Source organism: Solea solea, chromosome 16, assembly GCF_958295425.1.
Source record: "Solea solea chromosome 16, fSolSol10.1, whole genome shotgun sequence".
NCBI lineage: Eukaryota > Metazoa > Chordata > Actinopteri > Pleuronectiformes > Soleidae > Solea > Solea solea.
This window is the reverse complement of record NC_081149.1, coordinates 16,963,429-16,987,394: the sequence shown is the minus strand read 5'-3', so window position 1 is coordinate 16,987,394 and position 23,966 is coordinate 16,963,429. Positions and strand designations below refer to the sequence as shown.

Below are 23,966 nucleotides of genomic sequence, written 5' to 3'. Positions count from 1 at the left end.
AGGGGCAGAATTTCATTGTTGCTTGCCAAATAGTGAGCCTACATGTATCTGTACTGTGTAGCCACACAACTCATATGTTAGTCAGCATAGTCTGTCTCACCTGGTGATCTGTTAAACACTGAGCAATGCGGCTCCTCATTCTGTTTATAAACAGTACCGACATTTAAGTTTAAGATTAGAGTAACAGGATCTTGCCAAATATTGATCTTGTTCCACATGTTCCAAATGTGCAAAAATGTTCTTAAAGCTGTCTACTGTTCATTTCTGGTCTCAGAGGGGCTTTACGAGAACATATGCTGGAGGACGTGACGCCCAGTTTGTGGTCGACGACTCATGAACTGAAGGCTGAAACACCTGTAAATAAATACTACTTTTCAGCAGCTGTATATGAGACAACAACACTCACCACAACACAAAAGAGGTTCCACTGTCATATTTATTTATTTCATCTCCATGCGACCACTTACATCTACAGAGAACACACTGTACAATAATGTCCACACATATGCACCATGGGTCAACAACACACCAATATTCACAACAATAAAATTACTCGTTTCCATGTCACCTGGTTCACAGTTTACAGGTTTACCCCACTACCGTTGATATTGCTGAACTTCACACTTTGGACTTGGTTAAAGTTATTATTATTATTATGAGTTTGTTTTCTGTCGTCTTGTATTCAATTGTACTACTCTTTAAAACATGTTTCTCTGTTAATGTTAGTATTGCAGATTTATTTTTTCAAATAAATGTAGATACAGTGAGTGATTGGTCACATGGTGTCCGTTTACTTCTCACAAACGTTTGAGCTGGTGAAGGCTGTGAAAATGTTCATAAACATCAAATAATTTGCTCTAATGTACACATTATATCCAAATATTCGTCTATGTTTACAATACTGAATTTTGAGAGAATTAAACAGAAGCCCAATATCATACAATTGACATCCAGACTAATAAAAATAATACAGTAGTGCAAGAACTGAGCTGAAAGGATAAAGAGCAAGGAAACACACATCAAACAAGGCCTACGTTACAAGCAAAGCATAAAAGTGATTTGTGCATCCTGTATGTGTGTTTTTTTCACAAAGGAAAACATGTTCAATCAAATAAAATACAAAAGTAAGTAAGAAAATAGTGTTTGGTCATCATATTAGGAAGAAATAAATCTGTGCCAATGAGCAGGAGCTTAATTTGGATCAATTCTGTGTTGAGATCGTCAGTTAGCAAAACATGAGTGGTAGTATTTGGTTCAAAGTTCTGTATATGCACTAACCTCATGTAAAGCTGTAATTAAAAGGGTATGAGACTGTAAAACTTTAAGTTCACCTTCACTGAGAACTTTGTTGTACAGTTTAATTAACAACTAACTTTTAATTGTTAAGATTAGTGCTGGGATGTTGCTAATGAATGAACTACATATTATAGTATAGTTTTTACAAAGACGTGTCAAAAGACACCGAGTTGTCAGCATTTAACAGTACATATTTCCGATTTGACCACTTTTCTACATGAAGCAGCAGAAGTGACAGAAGAGGTAACTGACTACAGCTGTTCAATGAAAAGTTGCCACACTGCCATCTTTCATAGGGCAATGCTATGTTTAAAATGGGTTGTGCTGGGTTTGTATTTATGATACTTTATTGTCTGCTTTGTGGCTGGTAGAGGAGTCTGTCTCACGAACCAACTGGACAAGGCAGTTGGAGTAAAGTTACTTGGAGTCGCGTGTCGTTACTGGAATCAGGCCTGAGCTTGGGACTGTTCCTTGAGGAACTCCTCCAGGACGGCGATGATGCTGCAGGCTTCAGGCAGGTCACTGTGCTCTGCCCTAGCATTCTGCAGCAACACATCCCCATTTCCACAGCCTTGCAGAAACTGGCAGCAGCGGAAAAGGGCATAGTGACTCATCTCAGCCTGCCGCACAAAGCGCTTTAGGCTGTTCATGTCCTGGATGGCCTGCAGAGAAAGAGAAGTGGGCATTAACCACAAATAGATATGCGATGGATGTTTTTTTTTTTTAGTCACGCACTAATCATTTTTAATGCCAATGAATGAACAGATCATAACAACTTCAAAGTATGTCATGTCAGATTCTGCTGAAGATCTAAAGGATGTGACGTAACGCACACTACCATAAGCCTCAGGGTGAACATCAGTGTTTGACTGCCAGCCACTGCTAATATTCTGGCTCCCACGACAACACAGACTCTAACAGAAACCCCCTAAAAGCATAAATCAAGCATTTTAATCAAGGTCAGCCCGTTAGACCAAACAGGAAAATAACCGACACCAAGCAAAGACGAGAGTGTTGCTTCAGTAAATGAATGCAGTTTTCATTGTCACTGTTTTGACTGAAGCTTAGGATGCTGGTTGTGTGCCCTCGTGAATATGAGCATAGTGATGAGGCTGCAGTTCAGCCACAGGTGTCTCTATGAAAAAAAAGTGGTTTGGGAATATATGTTTAACCCATTTAATTATTATTATCATTATTGTTTTATTGACATTTTACCTATAATACATATAGGCCAAGTAGAGAGTCAGGAGGTGGAACATTGTATTTTATATATATATAAAAAAAAGACATTTAGATTTAGACACGACACCCAATAATTCACCGGCAGAAAGCGTATGCTTGATCAGTGTCTGGATTAATATCATATGTTAAGAGTCCGAAGGTTGGAGAACCCCAGGTCTACGAATATGTGTTCTCACCTTAAGCTTGAAGTTCTCCAGAATCTGCCTGAGCAAGAAGGGATTACCGCGCTCTGCAGCATTTAAAAATGCCTGAATCCAGTCATCACAGAAACGATTACTGACTGGAAAGAGAAAACACCTTTTTTTAGGCTCTTGAACACTACAGAGTAAATGTGCGTATCTGTTGTGGCAAAATTTGTCGTAATGTGTCTGATGAAGAAATAAAGTTGGATGAAAGTTGCATTGTTGAAGCTTTGTTTATTCTTTGCAAAGAGAGTGTCAAAAAGGACAACTGCTCAGAAACCAGTCAAGAATGAATCTGAGGCCCAAAAGGAAACCTGTGTAGTATATAGTGGTGGTTTAATGGTGTTTGCGCCCCAAGCGTTATCTGTGCAGCTGGGGAAGATGACCTTGGGTCCCACGATCCGAGAGGTCCGTGAATCAGGTTTTGTGTGGGTACAACTAAGGCTTTGTGTGGGTAAAACTCAGCTTGCTAGGTGTTTAGACTAAAGGTGTAAATATGCTAGGGAGAGAGAGATATGACTTACCAGTGTGCGTGAGCATGGGTGGGCTGACGGAGCAGTCTATGACCAGGTTGGACTGAGTGTCCTCTGAGATGGCCTTACACAAAGAAGCTGCTGTGGGGTCTTGTTGGGACAGACCCTGCAAACTGGCTGCTTTAATGAACCTGGTGCAAAATACCACAAACACACTGCTACATGAAAATACACTATAGTGGCAAACACCTGCTGTTTAGTATGTAAAGATATGGGTGTGGAGTTAGACTCTGTCATGTGACTCACCTTGACACGTCTGCTTTGGTCCGCTCCTCTGAATTGATGACGTCCACATGTGTCTGACTCAGAGCCTGTATACAGGAAGATATGTGGCTTTAATTCACTGATCTGGATAAAAATACATATTATATACAAGCAAAGGAGTGGCATTTATAAAAAAAAAAAAAAAAAAAGGGACTGCAATGGGTTTTAAAGTAATTAGAAGAGGAAATGGTCCTGCGTTGACAATGAGAGCAGGTTATACTACGAGGAAGAACACAACTGTCTTGTTGCATGTATTAAAAGTTATTTTTCCATAGCTTGAATACCAGTGCACTGCAATCTAAGGCGTATCAGTCTGAATCTATTTGGGAAATTATACATTGCAAAAAGACTCACAGCATGAAGCAAGAAGCTGATGTTGCTCTGGACCAGCTGTACCACTCTGTAAATGTGCATGACAGACTCGTCAAACCACCGGCTCAGATAGGGACGCACCTCAGTCTCAAGGTTTTGCAGCTGACACGCAAACAGAAGAACAAGTTAATCTAGCAGTATGTGACACCTATGTGATTTATTGAGAGTGTCATACCTCTGGGGTCTGCAGGCTGCAATGCAGGCCTTGAACATATTTATCAAGCTCTATTCTAAATGTATATTTGGTCAAGGAACTAGAACATTTACCAAAGATACAATCATAAAGGAAATATGGGCAATGCAGGGAAGAACTTTTTGTAATGGCAAAGATATGTACACATTAATGCTGGAACGTCTGACATCACAATGTAAAGGATATAAGTTCAGTCCTTTTTCTGAGCCGCCCATGAAGCAGATGACATATCCATTACCATCAGCATCAGGCTGTTCAGGAGACCTTTCCTGCTCCAGGAGACAGCAATAGCAGCCAACTGCCTCCTCTGGAATACTGGAAGGAGCACATGTTGAACATATTTGTGTGAACCAGCTCGATTCTTTGGTTTCAGGATAAAAAAAATATTGATTCCAAAATGTTGTTATCGGAAATATGTTAAATGATTGCCTGAGTTCCACAGTGGCGATGTTGCCCATGCCTCCAAGAAGGGCTCCTTTGCTCAGCCTCCTCGAAATGTAGGTCCGCAGCTCCGGTTCTGCCTCTGACGGCAGGCTGCTATCAATCAGTGTCAGGCTGCGGGCAGGGTAGAGAGAGTCAGTGTGGATACATGCAGCCAGTGGGTGCAATGAGACATTTGGAAGCCACTCAAGTAAATGAGGAGATGGAGAAAGCTGATGATTGGAAAGCCACATCCAACACAACACACAACTGAGACACAAAGCTGCAAAAGCACAGTCACAGACAGAACACACGTAAGGCCACACATTTAGATGAACTTCATTCACGTCTTGCCAACTCCATCTGATTAAGATAGGGAAGAGACTGAAAGGCAATGTAAGTCAGCAGCACTGTGATGACCAATCACAACAAAAACACAAATGAAAACAAAACTGATTCCATGTTGAACAGATTCCCAGTAGCAGCCTGTGGATGTATACCGAGGCACAACACTGAAAGCCAAAGAGAAACAACCACTGAAAGCAAGGAGGAGGTAGACGGTTGGTTCCTTTGTTACCTAAAGTCTTCATGACTGGTTGTGGAGTCTGCTCTTCTCTGGTTCCATGCCACATTTTCCCCAGAAGCCTCAGATCTAAGACAATTGACAGTTTTACTCATCTTACTTGCTTAGTTAGCTGCTGAGTTGGAAGAACAAATTTGAATTCAACTTTGGGGGCATCACTACCTGCAGGTTGAAAGGGAAAGTTAAAGTCTTTGGTGAATGAAATACTTATCACATGCAGCTGACTTCACAAAGTGCACTCAATGTGTAAATCAGCTTTTTCTGTTGTCCCCACTAGCAGCCATGTTTTTACTTCCCTGTTTTTTCCTCCATACATTTTTTTATGACCTCTTTCTTGTACTTGTGCTCATAATAATATTTAGTTTTTATGTTACCTTTTACTTAATACTAAGTTATTTTCTCAATTGGGAGATACGTACTCGTAGTGTTAATATTTATTGTGCATCATTTCAATTTTAAGAATTACTGCTTCTTCTTTGAGCCTAACATGTGCACGTAGATATTGTATGGACAGTTACTCCCCAAACCTGGCTGTCCACAGTAGGGTTTTTATTTTTCAAACCAAACATTTAGTTTAGGTCAACTGTCAATCAGATTTGTTAAATCCTCTGCCGGGCCAGATACTGATTCTGGCGGGCCAGTTTTGGCCCACGGGCCACCAATTGCTGACCACTGTTCAAGGTTATAACATATAGGTTATAAAGCTATATCTTAATCTTATATATAAGATGGAGGAAAGAATGAAAACAGGCCGAAAACAATCTGCATCATGTATCGACCATCAGGTGCACTGACTTTTGAAGATTTGACATCGTTGACAATCATAAACAATATCATCGACCTCAAACAAATCCACTTTAAAAAAAAAAAACACACTTAACTATCACTTTAGAGTTATACAAACAGATCATACATAATTATCTGACACAGAAAACAGTAATTTCCCACCTGGTTTAATGTCAGAAAGAATGGTGACTTGTATGGGAAATAATCCTAGTAAAAGACCTGATGACAGCACCTGCTGAAACAGGTGTATATATAGCATTACCTTGTGCCTTGATAGAGATAGATGGTGTAGTAACAGTTCAGCTGGCTTTTCTGACTGTAGCCTGCTATTTCCTCACTGTCAAAGTCATCTCTCTCTTCCACGTCGATTGAATCCTGGAAGGACGAGGTTTGGGAGGTAAACATTGTTCCACTGCTGCAGAGGAGAAAGCTAGCAGCACTGACGCGGTAGAAAACACCGAGACGTGCTACTTTAAATGTTTATCTGGGTTATTCGTGTAGAAAGGTATGTCTGAGGATGGGATTAATGCTTAAGATAAATTAAGAAAAAATATGCATCAACAAGCTTGTTCTAGCTTTTCTCCCTTATTTGTCTACTGCGCAAGCTACTCTGTCATCGGGTGTACCTGTAAAAATATGTCCGGCTAAAATATTGATGTAATTGTTGGTTCCGCGGTGAATCCGTGTAACCTCTCCCACTTTCCTTTGCTACATATCCTTTAGTTTTTGTTTAATGATGCTCTTCATTTGAGTTTTGCTTAATTTAACTATTGAATCTATGTTAGGGTCATGTTGCCAGTGTTGTAATGTAACAATGTACAATTACTTCGTTACTGTACTTAAGTACAAAAGTGACATATCTGTACTGTTATTTATATTTCTAGAAACGTTTTACTCCACTACATATCCTAAATAAATCTAAATAAATCTATAAACCTATAAATAAAACTATCTTTGTTACTTCTAAATAAAGTCAGAAGAAGAAGAATTGGTAATGGTCTGTATTTATTTAAAGCTTTACTAGTCTTGATGATCTTTCATACCCATTCACACTCTTCAACATGGGGTTAGGTGTCTTACTTAGGGACACATAGACTAGCAGAGCCAGAAATTGAACCCACAACCTTCCAACTGAAACACAACTTGCCCTATCACTGAGCTACCATTACCCCTCACTTTAAAAAATGTTACTTCTAAAACTTAAGTACATTTTATATCAGAAAATTACTTGTAATACTTAAATACAGTAAATGCCATATACTTTAAAACTTTTACTTAAGTAATATTATAAATAGTGACTTCTACCAAAATAAGAAAAATGTATTTATATAGCACCTTTCTCAGATATGGAATCAGTGTTTCATAGGGCGATACTAGTAAAATACATAAAATACAGATAGTAAAACAGGAAAACACAATAAAAAGAATAAGATGATAAGAATCCTACTCTAACGAAAAGCCTCATTAAAAAGAAAAGTTTGAACTGCTTTTTTTTTAAAAGCGACAACAGTGTCTATCTATTTAAGGAACTGTTACAAGTCTGCATGTTGCTGCCTTTCCTGTGGGGTAAAGTCACAATTACATAACAATAAAAAGACCCTTCACTATTCAGCTATTGACATAACATGAAAATGAATGGCTTGGGACGTTAATGGTACTTTGATTGAAAACTTAGTTTCCACATCCTGTACAGTTCAAACGTACACGTACCCCACTGAGTAACAGAAGTGATTCTAACTTTGACCATGTGAGGGCGCAGTGGGGCCGCAGTCTAGTCTCGACGCCATCTTCCTTCCGTCAGTTGGGTTGTTAGCTCCAGTTAACTCTATTAGCATCAGCTGTTGTTTTGCATGACTTTCAAGCGTTAAGCTAAAAAAGCCATGGGACGAAAGAAGAAAAAGCAAATGAAACCTTGGTGTTGGTATCCTTTTCTACTCGTTAGCTGTGCCTTATGTCTGTTTTTTGTATTCTCCATGAAGATGCCACTGACTTCAAGCTAACGTGAACATAATAAATTGTGTATAGTTTATAGCAGCAGCAGGCTCACGATGCTAACACGACAGGCTTTGAGATTGTTTGTTTTTATAATTGAAGTTGAGACACATCTGAAGATACTAACGCTACATTACCTTCCACTCTGTAAAAAAAACAACGTGCAAAAGAACGATTATTATCACTGTTTTTCTTTACATCAGCATCAGGTATTGTAACAGGGATTTTGACGATGAGAAGATTCTCATTCAACACCAGAAGGCCAAACATTTTAAGTGCCACATCTGTCACAAAAAGTTGTACACCGGACCTGGGCTCGCAATCCACTGTATGCAGGTGGGGAAACGATGATAATGCACACTCACTGGCCACTTTATTAGGTATACCTGCTTGTTGAGTGTCGTGTCATTAAAGCTTGGACCTATGATTGAACCTTGAAGTTTCTTTATTAGGTTACATATCTACCTAATCATGTGACCAGGGAGTGTCAATCATCCATATGACAACCCCCAAAACATTTTGTTCAGAAATAAAATCAATCTCTTACTTTTTTTACACAGGTACACAAAGAGACGATTGATGGAGTTCCCAATGCAATACCTGGAAGGACAGATATTGAATTAGAAATATATGGCATGGAGGGTATTCCAGAGAAAGACATGGAGGAGAGAAGGAGGGTGCTGGAGCAGAAGAATCAAGGTACCTGCATACATCTCTCATGTCTGTTTTCTAAATCTTTTTATTTGTTTTTTCTTCAATAAAGTAACAGGAAATTGTTAAAAAGTCAAAATCAGTGTTACCTCAACCATGAAAATGAGCATGTGTTTTTTTTATCTGAAAAACGAATTAAATTTAAGAAGCTGAAAATGTTAACAATGACATTTATAATTATTATATTATCCTTATAATTAGAATTAATTATATTACTTTTTTTTATAATTAATATATATTACTACTTACAGTAGTTGTGATCAATTAATTGATTAATAATGAGTTAATTGTTGCAGCCCTAGTCTTGGCTCCAAAATACCTAAATCAATACCTATATGTAGTTTATGATTTAAGACTGACAGTGCTACTGCCTATATTTAGAGACCCTGAAGAAAAAGCAGAGCCAGGATGACTCTGATGAGTTTGATGAAGATGATAAGCCTGGTCCCTCCTTCCAGCAGCCTGCTGCAGGTCAGACCCAGGCAGGCTACATCCCCCCCATGATTCAACCCAGCATGCCTCCTTGCTCTGGAGCTCCAGTGATGCCACCAGGCAGCTACTCAGGTGGAACAAAGGGATTTAATTGGAAACCATGTTAAATCTATTTATAATCTTGATATTCTTTTTATCTATCAATTCTTACTATAAAATACTATACTATGCTATGAATCGAATACTTTAAAATGCTACTCGTGCTATTCTATTAATCTAGCCTGATTGTACAGCTAAAAAAATTCTCTTCTCTTCTTTTTTCAGGAATCCCCCCAGTGATGTCACGTGTGCCACCAATGATGCCAGGAATGCCTCCTATAATCCATGGAATGCCTCCAGGGTATATGTTTGGCACCATTAATCAAGACTGCAGTTTTTAATCCCAACCCCACCTTTTCCCTGTTTTTGAACACATTCCCCTACCCCCCATGTATTCAGGATGATACCAATGGGTGGAATGATGCCTCCAGGTTCAGGGATACCTCCAATGATTCCAGGCATCCCACCAGGTAACCAATACCCTGCCACTATGCTTCTTGGGGAACCACTTATGACTCTGTGTTCAGGTTAGTTTACCCTCGCCGCAGCATGTCAGGCTCGAGGGTGTGTGCACCAGAAATGACATATTCTCTGCTGGAGTGTCAGGTGCGAGTTGTTGTGGTGCTTCGTCTTGTACCTTTAATTGTTGTTACTGCGCATGGATTGCAATGTTCAAAAAGTGCTTGCTATATGTATTTGCAGACACAAGCTCCTTTTGCTTTCCCTTATTCAGTATATTGATTTCTTGCTGATATTAGGCATGCCTCCTCCAGTGGGTCACCGTCCAGGCATCACGCACATGGCCCAGGTTCCCCCTGCTGTGAACATGCTAAGCAGACTTACTGCTCCTGCTGCCATGACTCCCTCAGTCCAGTCTGATGTCACCAAACCTCTGTTCCCTAGTGCTGAACAGGTACAAACTTTTTATCTTGCTGAACACAGTAGAGCAGAACTTTTTACCCTCTCCTGCTGAATGAGGAGACTTTTGGTTAGCCGTTTGTGATCACACAGGCTTATATAAAGGAATCTTTATCCAGACAGTCCTGTAATTGAAAGGCTTTTTTTTTTATATATACTTGTTCTCTGTGCTGCAGATGGGATGTCGGGTTGCAAGTAAAAGTGCTGGTTCACCTAGTGCAGACTCAAAGTCTGCCTCTCCTAAAGCTCTGATCTCTTTCGCAACACAAGTATGCATTGTCTGTCAGCTCTACTCTGAAAACATGCAGCTTTACAATTGGCATGCACACAGTTGTGAATATTTTGCCTTTGGCTTGGGGCTACTATAGCAAGAGATGATAAAGTATTTATGTGGGTAGAAACTGAAATAAATGTTTAAAAACTGGATTTATGTTGAATTGTAAATTTGACTTCTTGTTTTTGATAGACCGCTTTGGCACCTGAAGCACCGCAAGCTCGTTAGATTTCTTTACTTAAAGATTTTTTTTTTTCCACACATGAGTGTTACTTTCCCATATTTCCACTCTGCCATTCACTGACTTTCCATTAACATGTTGGGGATTATATGATCATCTTAGTCTGCTAAAAAAAACATTTGTGAGATGTGGATGTAAAGTTCCTCTCCTAATAACAATTACATTGATCCGTCCATCATCTTTATGCAGTGGAAAAATGAATTGCCACTGCACGACACAATTAAAGCCTGTAATGTGGTGGCATTGGTAAATGTTGTAGAGGATAAATGACCTAAGTCACCCATTTTACTATTTTTCTATCTTATATTTAAATGTATTACAACCCCCACAAATAATGAGTCACTTTATGATATTTTAAAAACTCAAGAGACAGTCCTGATAAATCCATTTTATCTCCAAATTAACCAAATATCAACTTCAGTCATGGGAGTAACCTCATGGTATGGCTAAACATGTACACCAGGTGTAATTTATTGTATAGTATGTATTTAATTAAATGCCTTCAATCAGCTTCTCTCTAATATGTTTTCCTTCCCCTTCAGAGTCAGCAGACAGAGTCAGGGTCTCTTCATCCTCCCCCTTCTACTTCCTCTGACCTTGCAAAGCCCACATTTCCTGCCTACACTCAGGCCACTGCAGCTGTGGTCAGCCCCAATGCTGGCAGCAGTACAGTCTCCAAACCTCCCTGTGCTATGACCAGTAAGCCCGCCACCCTCACCACCACCAGTGCAACCAGTAAGTTGATCCACCCAGATGAGGATTTGTCACTGGTAAGTAGTCTGGCAGGAGCAGTCTCTCTATATGCTTTTAACAATAAGTAGTTGCTGAATTTGAGTCATGTGAGGATTACTATGTAGAAAATAGAATTAAAATGAGTGTTCAAATTTGACTTCATTTTCTTTTGCTATTTTGTGTGGGCTACAAAACATCAGTGTCAAATTATTCCTCCCTGTTTTTGCTTCCTGCAGGAAGAGTTGCGAGCTCAGTTGCCCAGGTATCAGCGCTGTATTCCCCATCAAGGCCAAGTGACTGTTTCTGCTGCTCCATCAGTGGGTCCCATGGGGGGCTTGATGTCTTCTCAGCAGCCTATTATGAGGCATCCAATACCAAGTATGTACACCTTTATCTCTAGTTCAGAAAAAAATCATTTATTAGGCCTTTTTAGTAGGTTTTAAAACTGAAACGTTGAGCGCAGAATTCTGCTGTAACATTAATAGTTACTTTATGTACATTTATAATTGCTTTAACTTCCTGTGCAACTTTGGATAACGCTGTATTTCTCGCTATATTAGCAGCCTCTTGAACATCCTGTGATGGTTGTTGTCTCATTAGGGATGAGCATTTCAAGCAAAAATCTTTTTTCAAACTTCCCTCACAGAGGAAACAAAATCATCAGCGCCATATCAGTATTATTTAGTCATAGGGCAAACTCCAGCTAGTGAGAATAATGCTGGGTTCACAGCACAACACAACTTTATTTTGTTGTGTTATGGACCTCTCATCAGATTTGTCCCTAATAAAGTTTGAAATGAAATGAAAAATTAAATATTGAGCTTAGAGAAACAGCTAACAAGATGCATTCAATGACCTTGGTTAATTTCTTCAGTTTTTTAAAACTTGTATTAACTGATAGACATATTATGTTCAAATGAATATTGAATAATAATATTCATACCAGAAAGCCATCAAACCTGTGTTGTTGCAGGCCAGTATGGTGGTCCACCACAGGGGATGCCAGGCTATATACCAGGAGGAATACCTCCATACGCATCGGTCGCCCCTGTGCTTCCCCCAGGTTTCCAAGGAGTCCCTCGAAGGTCGCCCATGGGAGTTAGACCCCCTGTCATGTCTTCTGGAGGCCGCTTCTGAAGCCTGCCTTCCTCTCTACAATAGGTTTGGACACTTAACCCTTTTCTAATGTCCAGAATTGGTATTGTAGTACAACACACTGTTAATTCTTCTACTGAGCTAGAAGGAAAGAGACACTGAATAAACCGCAAACAAAAGAGCTATAAAAGCATCACTCAGCGCATGGGAAAAATTTACTCTGCACTTAACCATGAGTATCAACTGTTGTTTCAAACCATTTCTGTTCTGTGGTGTTTTTCCTTATGTTTCATTTAGGTGTGTAGAAGTGTAATAGATATGGTTCGTAGTGTTGTGAAGGCGCTGGAGTTACATGGGGAGTGCCCACCCTTTATCAAGGCAAGTTGTTTATGTAAAAACCTTTCTGTTTTATGCTCATCAGTGAGGCCTTCACAGCACGCAGTGCTGTTGGACTTTTTGTCCCCAACTTTGTTTGGTGAGGGCTTCAAGTGACTTATGTATTCATTCTATTCTGTGCTAATAATTTAATGAAGACAAAGTAGTGGAACTAGTACATGTATTGTTGTAAAACTGTATTGTAATAAAATGTGGGGGAAAATAGACGACACAGCAGGTTTGTACTTCAGTAATAAACTACCGAGTCACTGTTTTTGTTGTCTTTAAGATTGAACACTGAAAGCCAGTAGAAGAAGTACTTAACTGAGGAGACATTAAAAATGTTTTCCTATGTTTTCTTGTGACCATAAGTAGTACATTGAATTTATATCACTGATGCACTGTACATGGCACTGGCAAACTGGCCCATGAAACGCTGAGTGCACTGTACAGCTGCATGTCATCCAGGTCACTAGTGGCTACAGTGCTAAAACCCAGATTTCTCTTCTCCCTGTAGCAATACCATGGGGGACTGTCTGAGGCCCTGTCTCAGTGTAGCCCTGTTTCAGCCTGAGGCAAGTCTCATAATTTTTTTGTCTTTTCATTCATTACCAGGGGCCCTCACAGCTTACATGCTGTTGGATCTATGTCCCCAAACTTGCAGCAAGTTTGGTGAAGGCCCTTGTTTGTGTTGTTGCCTTTAGGTACCATTTCCATTGGACATGTTTGCTCATGTGGATTATATCTTTTCTTAAGAGCTTGCAAACCTGTTTAGACCTGGTATTAACATCCATTCTGAGTAACAGAAACCACATTCAGAAGTGGTTTTAGGAAGCATGTGGTCTTGTGTCTGAGCTGCATGGACGCAGTCTGTCCTCAGTAAGGATGACAGCCACGGCTGCAATATTAACATATTGCATAACAATAACATAACACACATTTCTTATTTTCTATGGTTAAAAATAGTACTTTGACTAGTTTGAATCCTTTTTCTTTTTTCTCTTTCTCTCACAAAACTAGTTTTTATATCTTAGTGAGGACACCATAGACAATGCATTCCCTAGCCCCTTACACTAATCTTAACATCACAACTAAGTGCCTTACTCTTACCAAAATCTAAACCCAATTCTAAGGTCTTAATCCTGAAAAAGCTCTTAAGGTGGTGGGGCCCAGACAAAATGTCCCCACAAAGATAGGTCTGCATGTTGTTTTTTTTAACCTCACAAAGATATAAATACAAGTGTACACACACATAAACATTTGTACAGACTGGTTAAAAACAATTTTGTTCTCAAACATTAATGACATCGGTGTGTATTTAAATAAAGGGTGGGTGTCACCAAATCACGACACATTTAAATACCATATGTGAACATCTAAAGTTAAGTTTGTCCACATGTGATCAGATCATCGCGGACGGGGGTTAATACCAGGTCTGTCATTGAACCGATCTTCCATTATTTATTGGTGAGAGTATCATGAAGCTGTGTTTTTCAATCAATAGCTGTTCAATGAAGAGTTCACTGCAGTGTACTGTCCAATAATGATGTAATGATGGCTTGGTCCAAAGTCAAGTTTTAGCCTGACAGTACATCAAATGACTTCCGTTGCTTGTAAAAAAAAAAAAAAAAAAAAAAAAAATGGCTTTACCACTTAATCCTGTTTGTTTCATCAGCTTCCCTCACTTGATCATTTGAATTAACTTCTTACATGAAGGAGAATCTCTGCCAGTTACAGGTTAGTTAAAGCTGTAAGTACCACTGCCACCCTTTTAATTAACATCCACCTGTGTTTTGTGTGCTCACATGATGAGATAAGATGAGATAAGATTTTTTTTTTTGAAAAACAAAGCCTTAAAACACTTTAATAATTTTTACATTAATGCCAGCCATTCATTCTTTTCAGTCATTGAAGTGTGCAACACATGTTTCTGCATCCACTGCCAAATGTGATCAAACTCTCATAATAACCTTTGCTGTGCAGAATTTCTATGAAATCTAATAATTCCACAGATTTACAGTATACAGGAGGTCCTCAGTAAGTATGGGCTTATAAGGCTTCTCTTATGGTCAGAAAAGTTCTTTTATAATTTGTCTTTACATATGATACACCAATTGGTGTATTGGTAACAACTCAAGAAATTATCATTTTGAATATTTGTTTTCGTATCTGTCCTTTGAATTTATTTGGGTGATTGCTGTCTCACTGTCTACTCTTATCTTTGAATAAACTAGTTCCTGAACTCAAACATGTCTGTGATGTTTCCCCTCCATATCTTTGTTTTATGTCATTGATAAACATAGGTGAAAACTGTTTGGGGTAACAAGAGTGTCAAATCTGGAAACATGTAGAGGATTTTTGATTCAAGGATGGTGTAGTGGTTAGCCTTTGGAGCAAGAAGACCTGGGTTCACAACCTGGTTGGAATTTGGGTGTTAAAAGTGGGAGTGGAAGGTTGTTTGTCTATGTTACCAGTGCTACCCTCATGTGGAGGATAAAGTGGTAGAACAGCATGTCTTTAAATGTATTAACACACTGCTGTGTTTATACTGTCATTAAGGGAATAAAATCATGCAAAAGCTAAATGTACAAGAACACACATCTTGTAATTTTGCCTCTGTGCACCACCACCATGAATTTGAAATTAATCAGGATGTGATTAAAGTGTGGACTCAGTCTTAATCATGAGGGATTGAGCGAAAGCATCTTCAGCCAAGTATAAAAACAAACATTTAATTTATTTTGAGTTTGTCATAATATTTTGGAGCCCCTAAATATGGACAAAAATGTATTATAATTCTTAAATTCATCAAGTTAAAGCTGAGAGTCCCCACTAATCACATTTTGATTGTTTCATTTCCAAATCATTGTGTTGATGTACAGATGCAGAATTGTATCAAGATATTGAGTCAGTTTGCAGTTTGTGTCAAATCAAAATTGACCTCAAACTCAAATTTTAACAAAATGGATCCATCTGGACACACACCAAAAAATCTCATTAACAAAGGTTGTTAGATCTCCTAAAATCCAGGTCTAAATTATTTTAATACACGATCAGCCCAGTAAGACAGTGAATGTTTGCTTTTTGACCAGATTTGTTCTCTGCTTACTTGGTGGTCCAAGAGTCACAAACGGTCATATCTGAAACATTTTAAAGAATTTCCATTAACATAAGTATGAGATGTCTGCACATAAATGTAAAAGTGAGATACAAAACATTACTGATCAAACATGAAGCTCACAGCAAATCACAATAGAGCTAAATTGAGTTTTAAGTAAGGAACATGTACAAAAATAGGTAGTCCTCCAGAAGACAAGAAAATATTGAAGAGGGGACAACTCTACTGGTTCGCACTGGATTTATGTCAGTAAAATGGGAGTTAGTGGTCTGCTTTTTCAACAACATGTGTCAGTCTTGTAAATTATTTTCCCATTTTAAGAAAATATACCATAAAGTGATTGCTCTTAAATGCAATGAGAAAATTAAGTCATTAATTCCCAAATGCAGGCTCTGCAGAGAAGACATGATCCAGACTCCAAATGTTACCAGATTTAAAGCAGTTTTACTAAATGACATGACCAACTCAATCTGTAGGTATGCAACCTTGTTATAGTAGTTAAATCTAGTTATTACTTTAAAATCAAAGCCATTCCTCAAATATTCAAGATTTTCAGCCAATTTTAATTTAATCCACTATTATGTATTGGAAACTACATACATAGGTTTTAGTCTGGCTTTTGAACAGCAATTGCTTCTTTGAGTATTATACATTTGATAATGTATGGATTAATTGACACCTTTACAAGAGAAACATGTGTAGAAAGCCATGCATGTGCATTAAAAACCTCAAGACAGTTAGTGTTTAAATGGTTTATTATCTTTTTGGGTCATTGGATTCTGAAAGGTTAGTTTGCACAGCAGTCGTGTTTGAAGGTAAAGTCAAATCCAGTTTAACCGGAGCGTTGGCATCACTGGGAGCTGCTGTGATGGTATCGTTTGGTACCACATCCTTTGATTCCGGTGTGACCCCAGGAGAGTCGTTTTCTGTAATAAAACAAAGTTACATGTAAGAAGGTAAAAATGTTTATATTTTCTCTTTTAAAGTCACATTTTACCTGAGAGAGCTGTTTCACTTTTGTGATCCTTCGCCAAGACCTGGTCAAATGTAGCTCGAGCTGGAAGCAGTACTTTCTTTAAACCTACAAAGGAAAATTAAGAATTCTTTTTCCTTCAAGCAATTTGCAGCCAAAAGCAGCTAGTTTTTTTTTTTTTGTTTTTTTTTTAAACTTACCAAATTTATTATTCATCCCACTCCTCCACTGGCTGCCATAGATTGGTTTGCCCATCTTAAGAGGAAGCACTCCCACAGGTAGAGGCACATCCTGTTTAGCTGGCAGTACCAGCACTGGGCCCACACTCGCCTCTTGTTCCCACACTAGCAAAGACATGACACAGGTCTCCAGCATCACAATGTCTAAAACCATGTGCAAAGCCTGACATCTAGTGGTAAAAACTCATTGCAAATTGGCTGGTTTTAGTTTGAGGTCACATGGTGATCTGCTAGAACCAAGAAATCTTACCTTTTGTAGTCGTCAGTCCACTTCTCCATGACTCTTGAGGGTCTTGTTTTCCAAACCCACGAGGTCCAAACTTAGAATGGCTGCTGGGTTTACTGGGAGTTTGTCCAGCTTCATTCGGCTTCTGACATTGTCCACACAGGAAGTCATTACCGTCAGCCGAGCGCCACCTGGGAAGCATTCACAGTCTTTTAAGCACATGGCGTCTTGCATCCTCTGACATGTCACAGTAAACACTTGCCTTCCATTTATAGAAGTGCAGGCCTTCTTTGGGGCCTCTGCATCATTCAGGGGCACAGCATTCAGCTGACAGGTGATGTAGAGCTGTCAAAAGGGTAGAGAGGTAGTTGCATAAACTATACTAAATCTTACTGATGACTTGTGTTGATCTTAAATACATCACCTGTCCCCTCTCCTCATTATGAAACCTAAAGGCGTCGATGACCATGTGGAGCTTGTCGTCGTGTGTCCTGGGCAAGAAGCTGGACCGTGAACCTTGAAGCTGGGAGTCAACCAAGCACCTGAAGGGGAGGAGAAGTCATGACTACATGTTGATAAAAATTCATGCATTTGTTATTCAGACTCAAAATTCCAAAGTGGGTAAAACAGCCAGCCATTTCAGCATGTGCTTATTTTAAAATACAGCCACTTTAATACATGTTTGTCTGCTCACTGTCCAGAACAGCCTAGTTTGTAACGCCTCAAAATGAGACATCCAGAGAATATGAGGTCTGCCTCCACCTTTTATCTTGGGTTGTATCCTAGTTTAAAAAAAACTTTCAATTCCAATGGCAGCCATTTAAAAATTGTTTTGATTCAGTCACACAGTATAACTTACCCCACTGTGTAAAGAATTAATTTCCAGACATTAACTTGTTCACTAAAGACTTGTGAGCAGCTTAAAGCTAAAATACAGCAACTGCCATTTGAAATATTAGTCCGTTTAAGCTTGACATTTAATCCACCCTTTACAAAATACTTTATATAGTTTCTCCAACTGCAAAAACCTGTTAACATTTGAGTAAATTTCAGCCAACAATCTGCAAACTTTCATTGAATTTAACCAGGTAGGTCAATTGAGAACCAGCTTTCATTTACAATGATGACCTGGCCCAAACTTACATAGTTTGTAGTTCTTGCCTTTAGCTGTTCTTAAGGCCAACAGTTTTTCCAATTCAGAACGTGCTTTAATTTAAAACACTCAAACAAATAAACTGACTTGTTGCAGCTCTAAAACTTGTCATGTTCCTCATTTTAACGTCCCACTGCAGCCTACAATTGCTTACCCATGTTCAACAAAGACGTATCTGGGAACAGAGTACAAGTCCGGGTCGAGTGTGGCCACACAGCTGCTCACAAACACACGGAGCCCCATGTGATAACCAACCCTGACCGAGGCCTCAATGTTGATGGCATCGCCGAGGAAAAACACATTTGAGCCCCTTTTATATAACCAGTCACCTGCACAAAAACACAGTGAGAAGGGAAGAATGAAACACTAAAAACCCACATGTGCAGCAAAAAACAAAAACTCACTTGTCATAATTCTTAAATCAAACGTCAAGGTTTCCAGTGAAGCTTGAGTCGACATGAACGGGAACCAGGTTGGAGTAAGTGAAGAACTGGACAAACTGTACTTCCTGTGAAACAGAAGTCATGCATTCATTAGGATCTTGGTCACATGTATCTTTAAGAAGTTGTGCAAAGTCACCTTTCATAATGACACTCAATCGGAATGACAGCCTGGTCCATCCGGATCAGGCCGTCAGGAGAGGCCGCAGGAGAGTAGATGAGGAGGTTTGTGTAGACCAAAGAGTCTTCGGTCATCTGTGGAGAACGCTTATGTTAAGCATGGAAGATTAAAATCAATAGCTCTGTTTGAAGCACAGTAACTCATTACCCAGTGCTTGGTGCCGCAGTCCATTAACCCAACAACAATGGCGTACTCGTCGCCGGAAGATGCTGCTGTAGCTCTGCAGAAGTCATCAAACTCTGCTCCCAGGCGAAGCTCGGCACTGTCCACAGGAGCTCCAATTCCAAACAGGTCGGCCTTGATCACGATCTCCAGTGAGTCTGGGAGGCAGGTCACTCTGACAGTGTTCACCTGCTCCGGTTCCTTAGCCAGAGTCTTCTGCTGCTCCTGTGCAAGTGGAGGCCTCTTCAACAAAGCATGCTGTCCTGAGTAACGTGTTGGTGGGAAAGCAAAACATGCGTCCGACAGGAGGAACGCAAACAACAAGAAGAGCGCCATCGGTGTCACTCACACTACTGCAGCAGCACACTGGCTCAGACTGTAACAGCTCTGTTCTGAAGAGGTGACAGAAGGGTGGAGCCTTTTTAAATGGTGCCTCATCAGAGCACCTGGACACACTTAACCTGCAAATCAGCCCGCAAGTGGATACAGCAGTGACAATGCTGATACTGCAAATATCTAATCAGCCAATCACAGGGAAGCAGCACAATGCATGCAGGCCTGTAGATTAAAGGGAGCATTGGAAGGGAGAAGAAAGGTAAATGAAGTCACTTTTTTTCTAATATTACTATACTAATATTAATCAAAGTCTTAAGGTATATGACATTTACTGTACTTAAGTATCAAAGTAATTTTCTGATATGAAATGTACTTAAGTTTTAGAAGTAAAGGTATTAAAAAAGTGAGGAGGTAGGATTGAACCATGGTAGGTTGTGGGTTCAATTCCTGGCTCTGCTAGTCTGTATGTGTCCTTGCGCAAGACACTTGACCCCATGTTGAAGCGTGTGCATGTCTATGAAAGATGTGTGAATGGGTTTAATGGCAAAACCGTAGCGTAAAGGAGTTCATCAAGACTAGTTCTATAAATACAGACAATTACCAACTCTTCTTCTTCTGATTTCACTTGGTCGTAACGAGTTTAGAGGAAATGTAATGGAGAAGAGTATAATTATATTTCAATAGGGACAAAACAAAAGAATGCAACTGATGTGCTGTACACAGAGTTTATAGCTGTTGCTAGTTTGCAACTCGTGTCCCTAAAAGTGCACAATTTATATAGGAAATGTAGTGGAGTTGAAGTTGCTAGAAATACAAATAACAAAGTTAAGTACAGATATGTGAATTTTGTACTTAAGTATTTGTACTTTGTTACATTACAACACTGACATTTGCCTGGTTGATGCAAGAGGTCAGAGGATTCAAGGGTTATATTTTTTATCCCCACATGCATATAATAGAGTGAATTATGCAGTAAAATTCTTCTTCTTCTGATAATATTTATACTGTGAGTGTATCTTCTGACATAGAGACCAAGTATGTGGAAGGTGATGAATCTTCTATATTGAAATTTGATTTTAAAGAAAAACACGGAAGCCCCCAGGTCAACCAGTTAAAAAAACAACAACTGTTGCCGTTCTCTGTTCACATTTAAAAGAATCATCAGCAGAATCATTAAAACATTTGACAGCTCACAGCAGGAAAATCATGCATGTAAATGACCAAATGAATGATTGCTGGGTTCCATTTCAGCTTCCTGAGTCTGAAGGTTGCTCTGTTGCATTATATTTAGAATTATCTAGTAAAAGTTCTTAAATATCTGCTGACACTGAATGTAGCTGTAGCTGTTTTATAAGTCTTTTGCTTTAAATTGTCTAACATTCAATTTGAAAGGTGTGTAACCAGTGTGGGAGGGCTTTTATTTCTGAAACCTGAACTGTGACTATACAAGAACCAACCACAGGATTCTAACGGCACTAGCTTTGAGGTTGTCTTCCTGTCTTGAGGTGAAAGAACAATAAATAGAGCGAGCTCGTCCACAGAGTCTCACAAGAAGCTGAAGGAAATAGGAGGAGTACACTGTGACTTACAGCTTTGATGCTTCGCTGCGCTTTTACAACTGGAAAACAAGACCATGAAGACAAATTTGTTGTTCACCTTCATTTTCATCCAGCTCTCTAAAGGTAAGCAAAACCACTACTTATAGAATTTCAAAGCAAAATCATTTATTTTTTCAAAAAGATCAGGATTCAGCTGATTTATAAACAATGATGATCTAAGTTGTGCAGCTTTTTACAGCATTCTGAATTTTCTAGGTTATTAAACCGTTAAAAAAAAGCAGTAAAAGTAGTTTGTGAGTAGTGAGTAGACGTCTGCGGATGTAGGGTATGACCAAAGGAAGACATTTTTAGGTTTTTGAGGTTCTGCTTTCCTTTTTTAAAACTCAAATTAAAATGTCCGTACTGTGTTGAGGAAACAAGTCAGATTTTAAATTTTAGCACTTTTAAATTGTAATTAAATAATCAATCTTTTTGTACAAAAAAATGAAAAGTTATCAAGTCAAATATTAATACAATCCAACTAATAAATAGGGTAAATGAAATCTGAATAAAGGCAAAAAAAATGAATCAAATCTGAATAAAGATAAGAAAAGAAAATACATAAATAAACAATTTGGAAAGAGATAAAATAAAACAATGTAAAAATACCTTTTATTTACATTATTTACATTTTACATTAGTACAACAGGCTACAAATACAAAATGTATTTACTAATTATACATAATATAGTTCATAATAGACAATATCCATGATGCTAAATCAAAACATACACAAATAATGATAACTTGATGTTGAGTGGTGGGCCGTATGAAATCGATGATGGGCCCGCATGTGGCCTGCAAGTTTGTGACACCTCTGTTCCACAGGAAACGCAGGGTAAATAAAGTGAGTTGGTACATAGAGACAGACACTGACAAGTGTGGGTTTTCAAATTGTACTTTCACCTGAAATGTTGTTTCTCCAGCCTGTGCAGAGGTGATCTTCAGGAGTCTGATGGAGAACCAGTCCATGGAGCTCTCTTGCTCCCTCCAGCAGAACCTGGGCAGCCTGACGCACCTCCACCTGTACCACCGCGGTGTCCAGCACCAGATCACGCTGCTCTCCATGGCAGATGGCGGTGAGGTCAGGCTCTCACCAGAGCATAGGGGGCGTATGCAGCTCAGAGGAGGACTGCACTCCCTGCACGTCAACGTCACCATATCTCACTTAGAGCACAGTGACACAGGACTGTACATGTGGGAGCTGAGCTACAGAGAGATGGACAACACTGACCTCATCCACAGCGACACAAAGGTTTTCCTTCTGGTTGAAGGGACAGGTACGTGATTCAAACATTGCACGGTAATAATGATACTTTTATAATTAAAGCACCTTTCACACATGGTGCTTAACAATAAAAAAAAATATGATAAAACAGAAGAAAGGATGATGTCCATGATAAGATTAAGAAAAATGGAAGAAAATCCAATATAAAGTAGAAAAAGTATGACTTTTTTGTCAAATTTTGGAACACATATTAACCTATGACTTTTTTTTCAAGTTTTTGACAACATAAAAACCCATGACTTTTTTTTCAAGTTTTGGAAGACATACTTAAGTATGAATTTTTTTGTCAGATTTTGGAAGACATACTATATAGCATGGGGATTAGGTAAATTGGACACTCTAAATTGACCGTGAGTGTGAGAGTGAATGGTTTTTTGTCTCTATCTGTGTGTGGCCCTGTGATGGACTGGCGAACTGTCCAGGGTGTCACATTTTGGAAGACATACTAAAGTATGACTTTTTTGTCAAATTTTGGAAGACATACTATACTATGACTTTTTTGACCGATTTTGGACGACATACTATACTATGACTTTTTTGACCAATTTTGGACGACATACTATACTATGACTGTTTTGAGTGATTTTGGACGACATACTATCCTATAACTTTTTTGACCAATTTTGGACGACATACTATACTATGACTTTTTTGACCGATTTTGGACGACATACTATACTATGACTTTTTTGAGTGATTTTGGACGACATACTATACAATGACATTTTTGACCGATTTTGGAAGACATACTATACTATGACTATTTTGACCGATTTTGGAAGACATACTATACTATGACTTTTTTGACTGACTTTGGACGACATACTATACTATGACTCTTTTAGTGATTTTGAATGACATACTATACTATGCCTTTTTTGACCGATTTTGGACGACATACTATACTATGACTTTTTTGACGACATACTATACTATGACTGTTTTGAGTGATTTTGGACAACAGGCAATACTATGTTTAACATTAGTATGTACTATGTAGATTACGTAGCATACAAATCACTTGAAAGCAATGTTTGCAGTTTGGCAGAGTGGTCTAAGATGTTCCTTCTTCAACCAGCTTTCCTGAGAAACAGCAGGTTCAAATCCCACTCCCATCAGAATATGTGAGTACTTTAGGTCATTTCCAAAGACATACTAACCTGTGTCTTTCATGTCAAAATTTGAATGACATACCAACCTATGATTACTATGAGCGATTTTGGACGACATACTATACTATGACTTTTTTGACCGATTTTTGACGACATACTATACTATGACTTTTTTGACCGATTTTGGACAACATACTTTACTATGACTTTTTTGAGTGATTTTGGAAGACATACTATACTATGACTTTTTTGACCGATTTTGGACGACATACTATACTATGACTTTTTTGAGTGATTTTGGACGACATACTATACTATGACTTTTTTGACCAATTTTGGACGACATACTATACTATGCCTTTTTTGAGTGATTTTGGACGACATACTATACTATGACTTT

The 23,966-nt window shown here is 38.8% G+C and overlaps 4 protein-coding genes across 10 annotated transcripts in view; 2 read left to right on the top strand and 2 right to left on the bottom strand.

Moving 5' to 3' along the window:
- Positions 1 to 418: 418 nt before the first annotated feature.
- c16h17orf75 (chromosome 16 C17orf75 homolog) lies at positions 419 to 6,501 on the bottom strand. Of its 2 annotated transcripts, XM_058654685.1 has the most exons (10): positions 6,134 to 6,500; positions 5,080 to 5,154; positions 4,512 to 4,637; positions 4,269 to 4,397; positions 4,065 to 4,125; positions 3,872 to 3,991; positions 3,500 to 3,564; positions 3,245 to 3,384; positions 2,715 to 2,818; positions 419 to 1,958 (listed from the first exon to the last, which is right to left on the bottom strand). In XM_058654685.1, exons 1-10 carry the CDS (start codon positions 6,274 to 6,276, stop codon positions 1,743 to 1,745), a joined length of 1,179 nt encoding a protein of 392 aa, XP_058510668.1. In that variant the 5' UTR covers positions 6,277 to 6,500; the 3' UTR covers positions 419 to 1,742. The 2 variants fall into 2 exon arrangements, with proteins under 2 accessions (XP_058510668.1, XP_058510669.1); XM_058654686.1 differs by lacking the exon at positions 5,080 to 5,154 and having other exon boundaries at positions 6,134 to 6,501.
- Positions 6,502 to 7,641: 1,140 nt separating this feature from the next.
- Positions 7,642 to 13,938, top strand: LOC131475915 (BUB3-interacting and GLEBS motif-containing protein ZNF207-like). Of its 6 annotated transcripts, XR_009242550.1 has the most exons (12): positions 7,642 to 7,792; positions 8,073 to 8,199; positions 8,424 to 8,562; positions 8,956 to 9,138; positions 9,331 to 9,406; positions 9,505 to 9,632; positions 9,864 to 10,018; positions 11,081 to 11,308; positions 11,507 to 11,648; positions 12,244 to 12,431; positions 12,663 to 12,743; positions 13,258 to 13,938. XR_009242550.1 is itself a non-coding variant. In XM_058654301.1 (11 exons), exons 1-11 carry the CDS (start codon positions 7,752 to 7,754, stop codon positions 12,405 to 12,407), a joined length of 1,419 nt encoding a protein of 472 aa, XP_058510284.1. In that variant the 5' UTR covers positions 7,642 to 7,751; the 3' UTR covers positions 12,408 to 13,938. The 6 variants fall into 6 exon arrangements, 5 of the variants coding, with proteins under 5 accessions (XP_058510284.1, XP_058510281.1, XP_058510282.1 ...); XM_058654301.1 differs by adding an exon at positions 10,200 to 10,292 and having other exon boundaries at positions 9,505 to 9,575; positions 12,244 to 13,938; XM_058654298.1 differs by having other exon boundaries at positions 12,663 to 13,938.
- A 2,592-nt stretch (positions 13,939 to 16,530) lies between these two features.
- LOC131475914 (zona pellucida sperm-binding protein 3-like) lies at positions 16,531 to 19,603 on the bottom strand. Its single transcript, XM_058654295.1, has 10 exons — positions 19,218 to 19,603; positions 19,029 to 19,144; positions 18,854 to 18,957; positions 18,604 to 18,778; positions 17,721 to 17,838; positions 17,559 to 17,641; positions 17,321 to 17,487; positions 17,032 to 17,175; positions 16,856 to 16,939; positions 16,531 to 16,784 (listed from the first exon to the last, which is right to left on the bottom strand). The coding sequence occupies exons 1-10, from the start codon at positions 19,566 to 19,568 to the stop codon at positions 16,615 to 16,617; spliced, it is 1,512 nt and encodes a 503-aa protein (XP_058510278.1). The 5' UTR covers positions 19,569 to 19,603; the 3' UTR covers positions 16,531 to 16,614.
- Positions 19,604 to 21,126: 1,523 nt separating this feature from the next.
- Positions 21,127 to 23,966, top strand: part of LOC131474849 (uncharacterized) — a 41,125-nt gene continuing 38,285 nt past the window's right edge. Inside the window, exons 1-2 of the mRNA XM_058652548.1 lie at positions 21,127 to 21,250; positions 22,093 to 22,446. Coding sequence (XP_058508531.1) covers positions 21,202 to 21,250; positions 22,093 to 22,446 — 403 coding nt within the window. The 5' untranslated portion in view covers positions 21,127 to 21,201. The remainder of the gene's footprint in view (positions 21,251 to 22,092; positions 22,447 to 23,966) is intronic.

Bases quoted from the DNA above. Each gene is read 5' to 3' on its own strand.
- LOC131475915 (XM_058654301.1), top strand. From the start codon at position 7,752: ATGGGACGAAAGAAGAAAAAGCAAATGAAACCTTGGTGTTG. The intron at 9,576-9,863 runs GTAACCAATACC...TGCTGATATTAG, and splicing joins GATTCCAGGCATCCCACCAG to GCATGCCTCCTCCAGTGGGT. The intron at 11,649-12,243 runs GTATGTACACCT...GTGTTGTTGCAG, and splicing joins TATGAGGCATCCAATACCAA to GCCAGTATGGTGGTCCACCA.
- c16h17orf75 (XM_058654685.1), bottom strand. From the start codon at position 6,276: ATGTTTACCTCCCAAACCTCGTCCTTCCAGGATTCAATCGACGTGGAA. The intron at 3,385-3,499 runs GTGAGTCACATG...ATTTTGCACCAG, and splicing joins ACCAAAGCAGACGTGTCAAG to GTTCATTAAAGCAGCCAGTT. The intron at 2,819-3,244 runs GTAAGTCATATC...TTCTCTTTCCAG, and splicing joins ACCCATGCTCACGCACACTG to TCAGTAATCGTTTCTGTGAT.
- LOC131475914 (XM_058654295.1), bottom strand. From the start codon at position 19,568: ATGGCGCTCTTCTTGTTGTTTGCGTTCCTCCTGTCGGACGCATGTTTT. The intron at 17,839-18,603 runs GTAAGCAATTGT...CCTCCCCTTCAG, and splicing joins TACGTCTTTGTTGAACATGG to GTGCTTGGTTGACTCCCAGC. The intron at 17,176-17,320 runs GTAAGATTTCTT...TGTCTTTGCTAG, and splicing joins TGGACTGACGACTACAAAAG to TGTGGGAACAAGAGGCGAGT.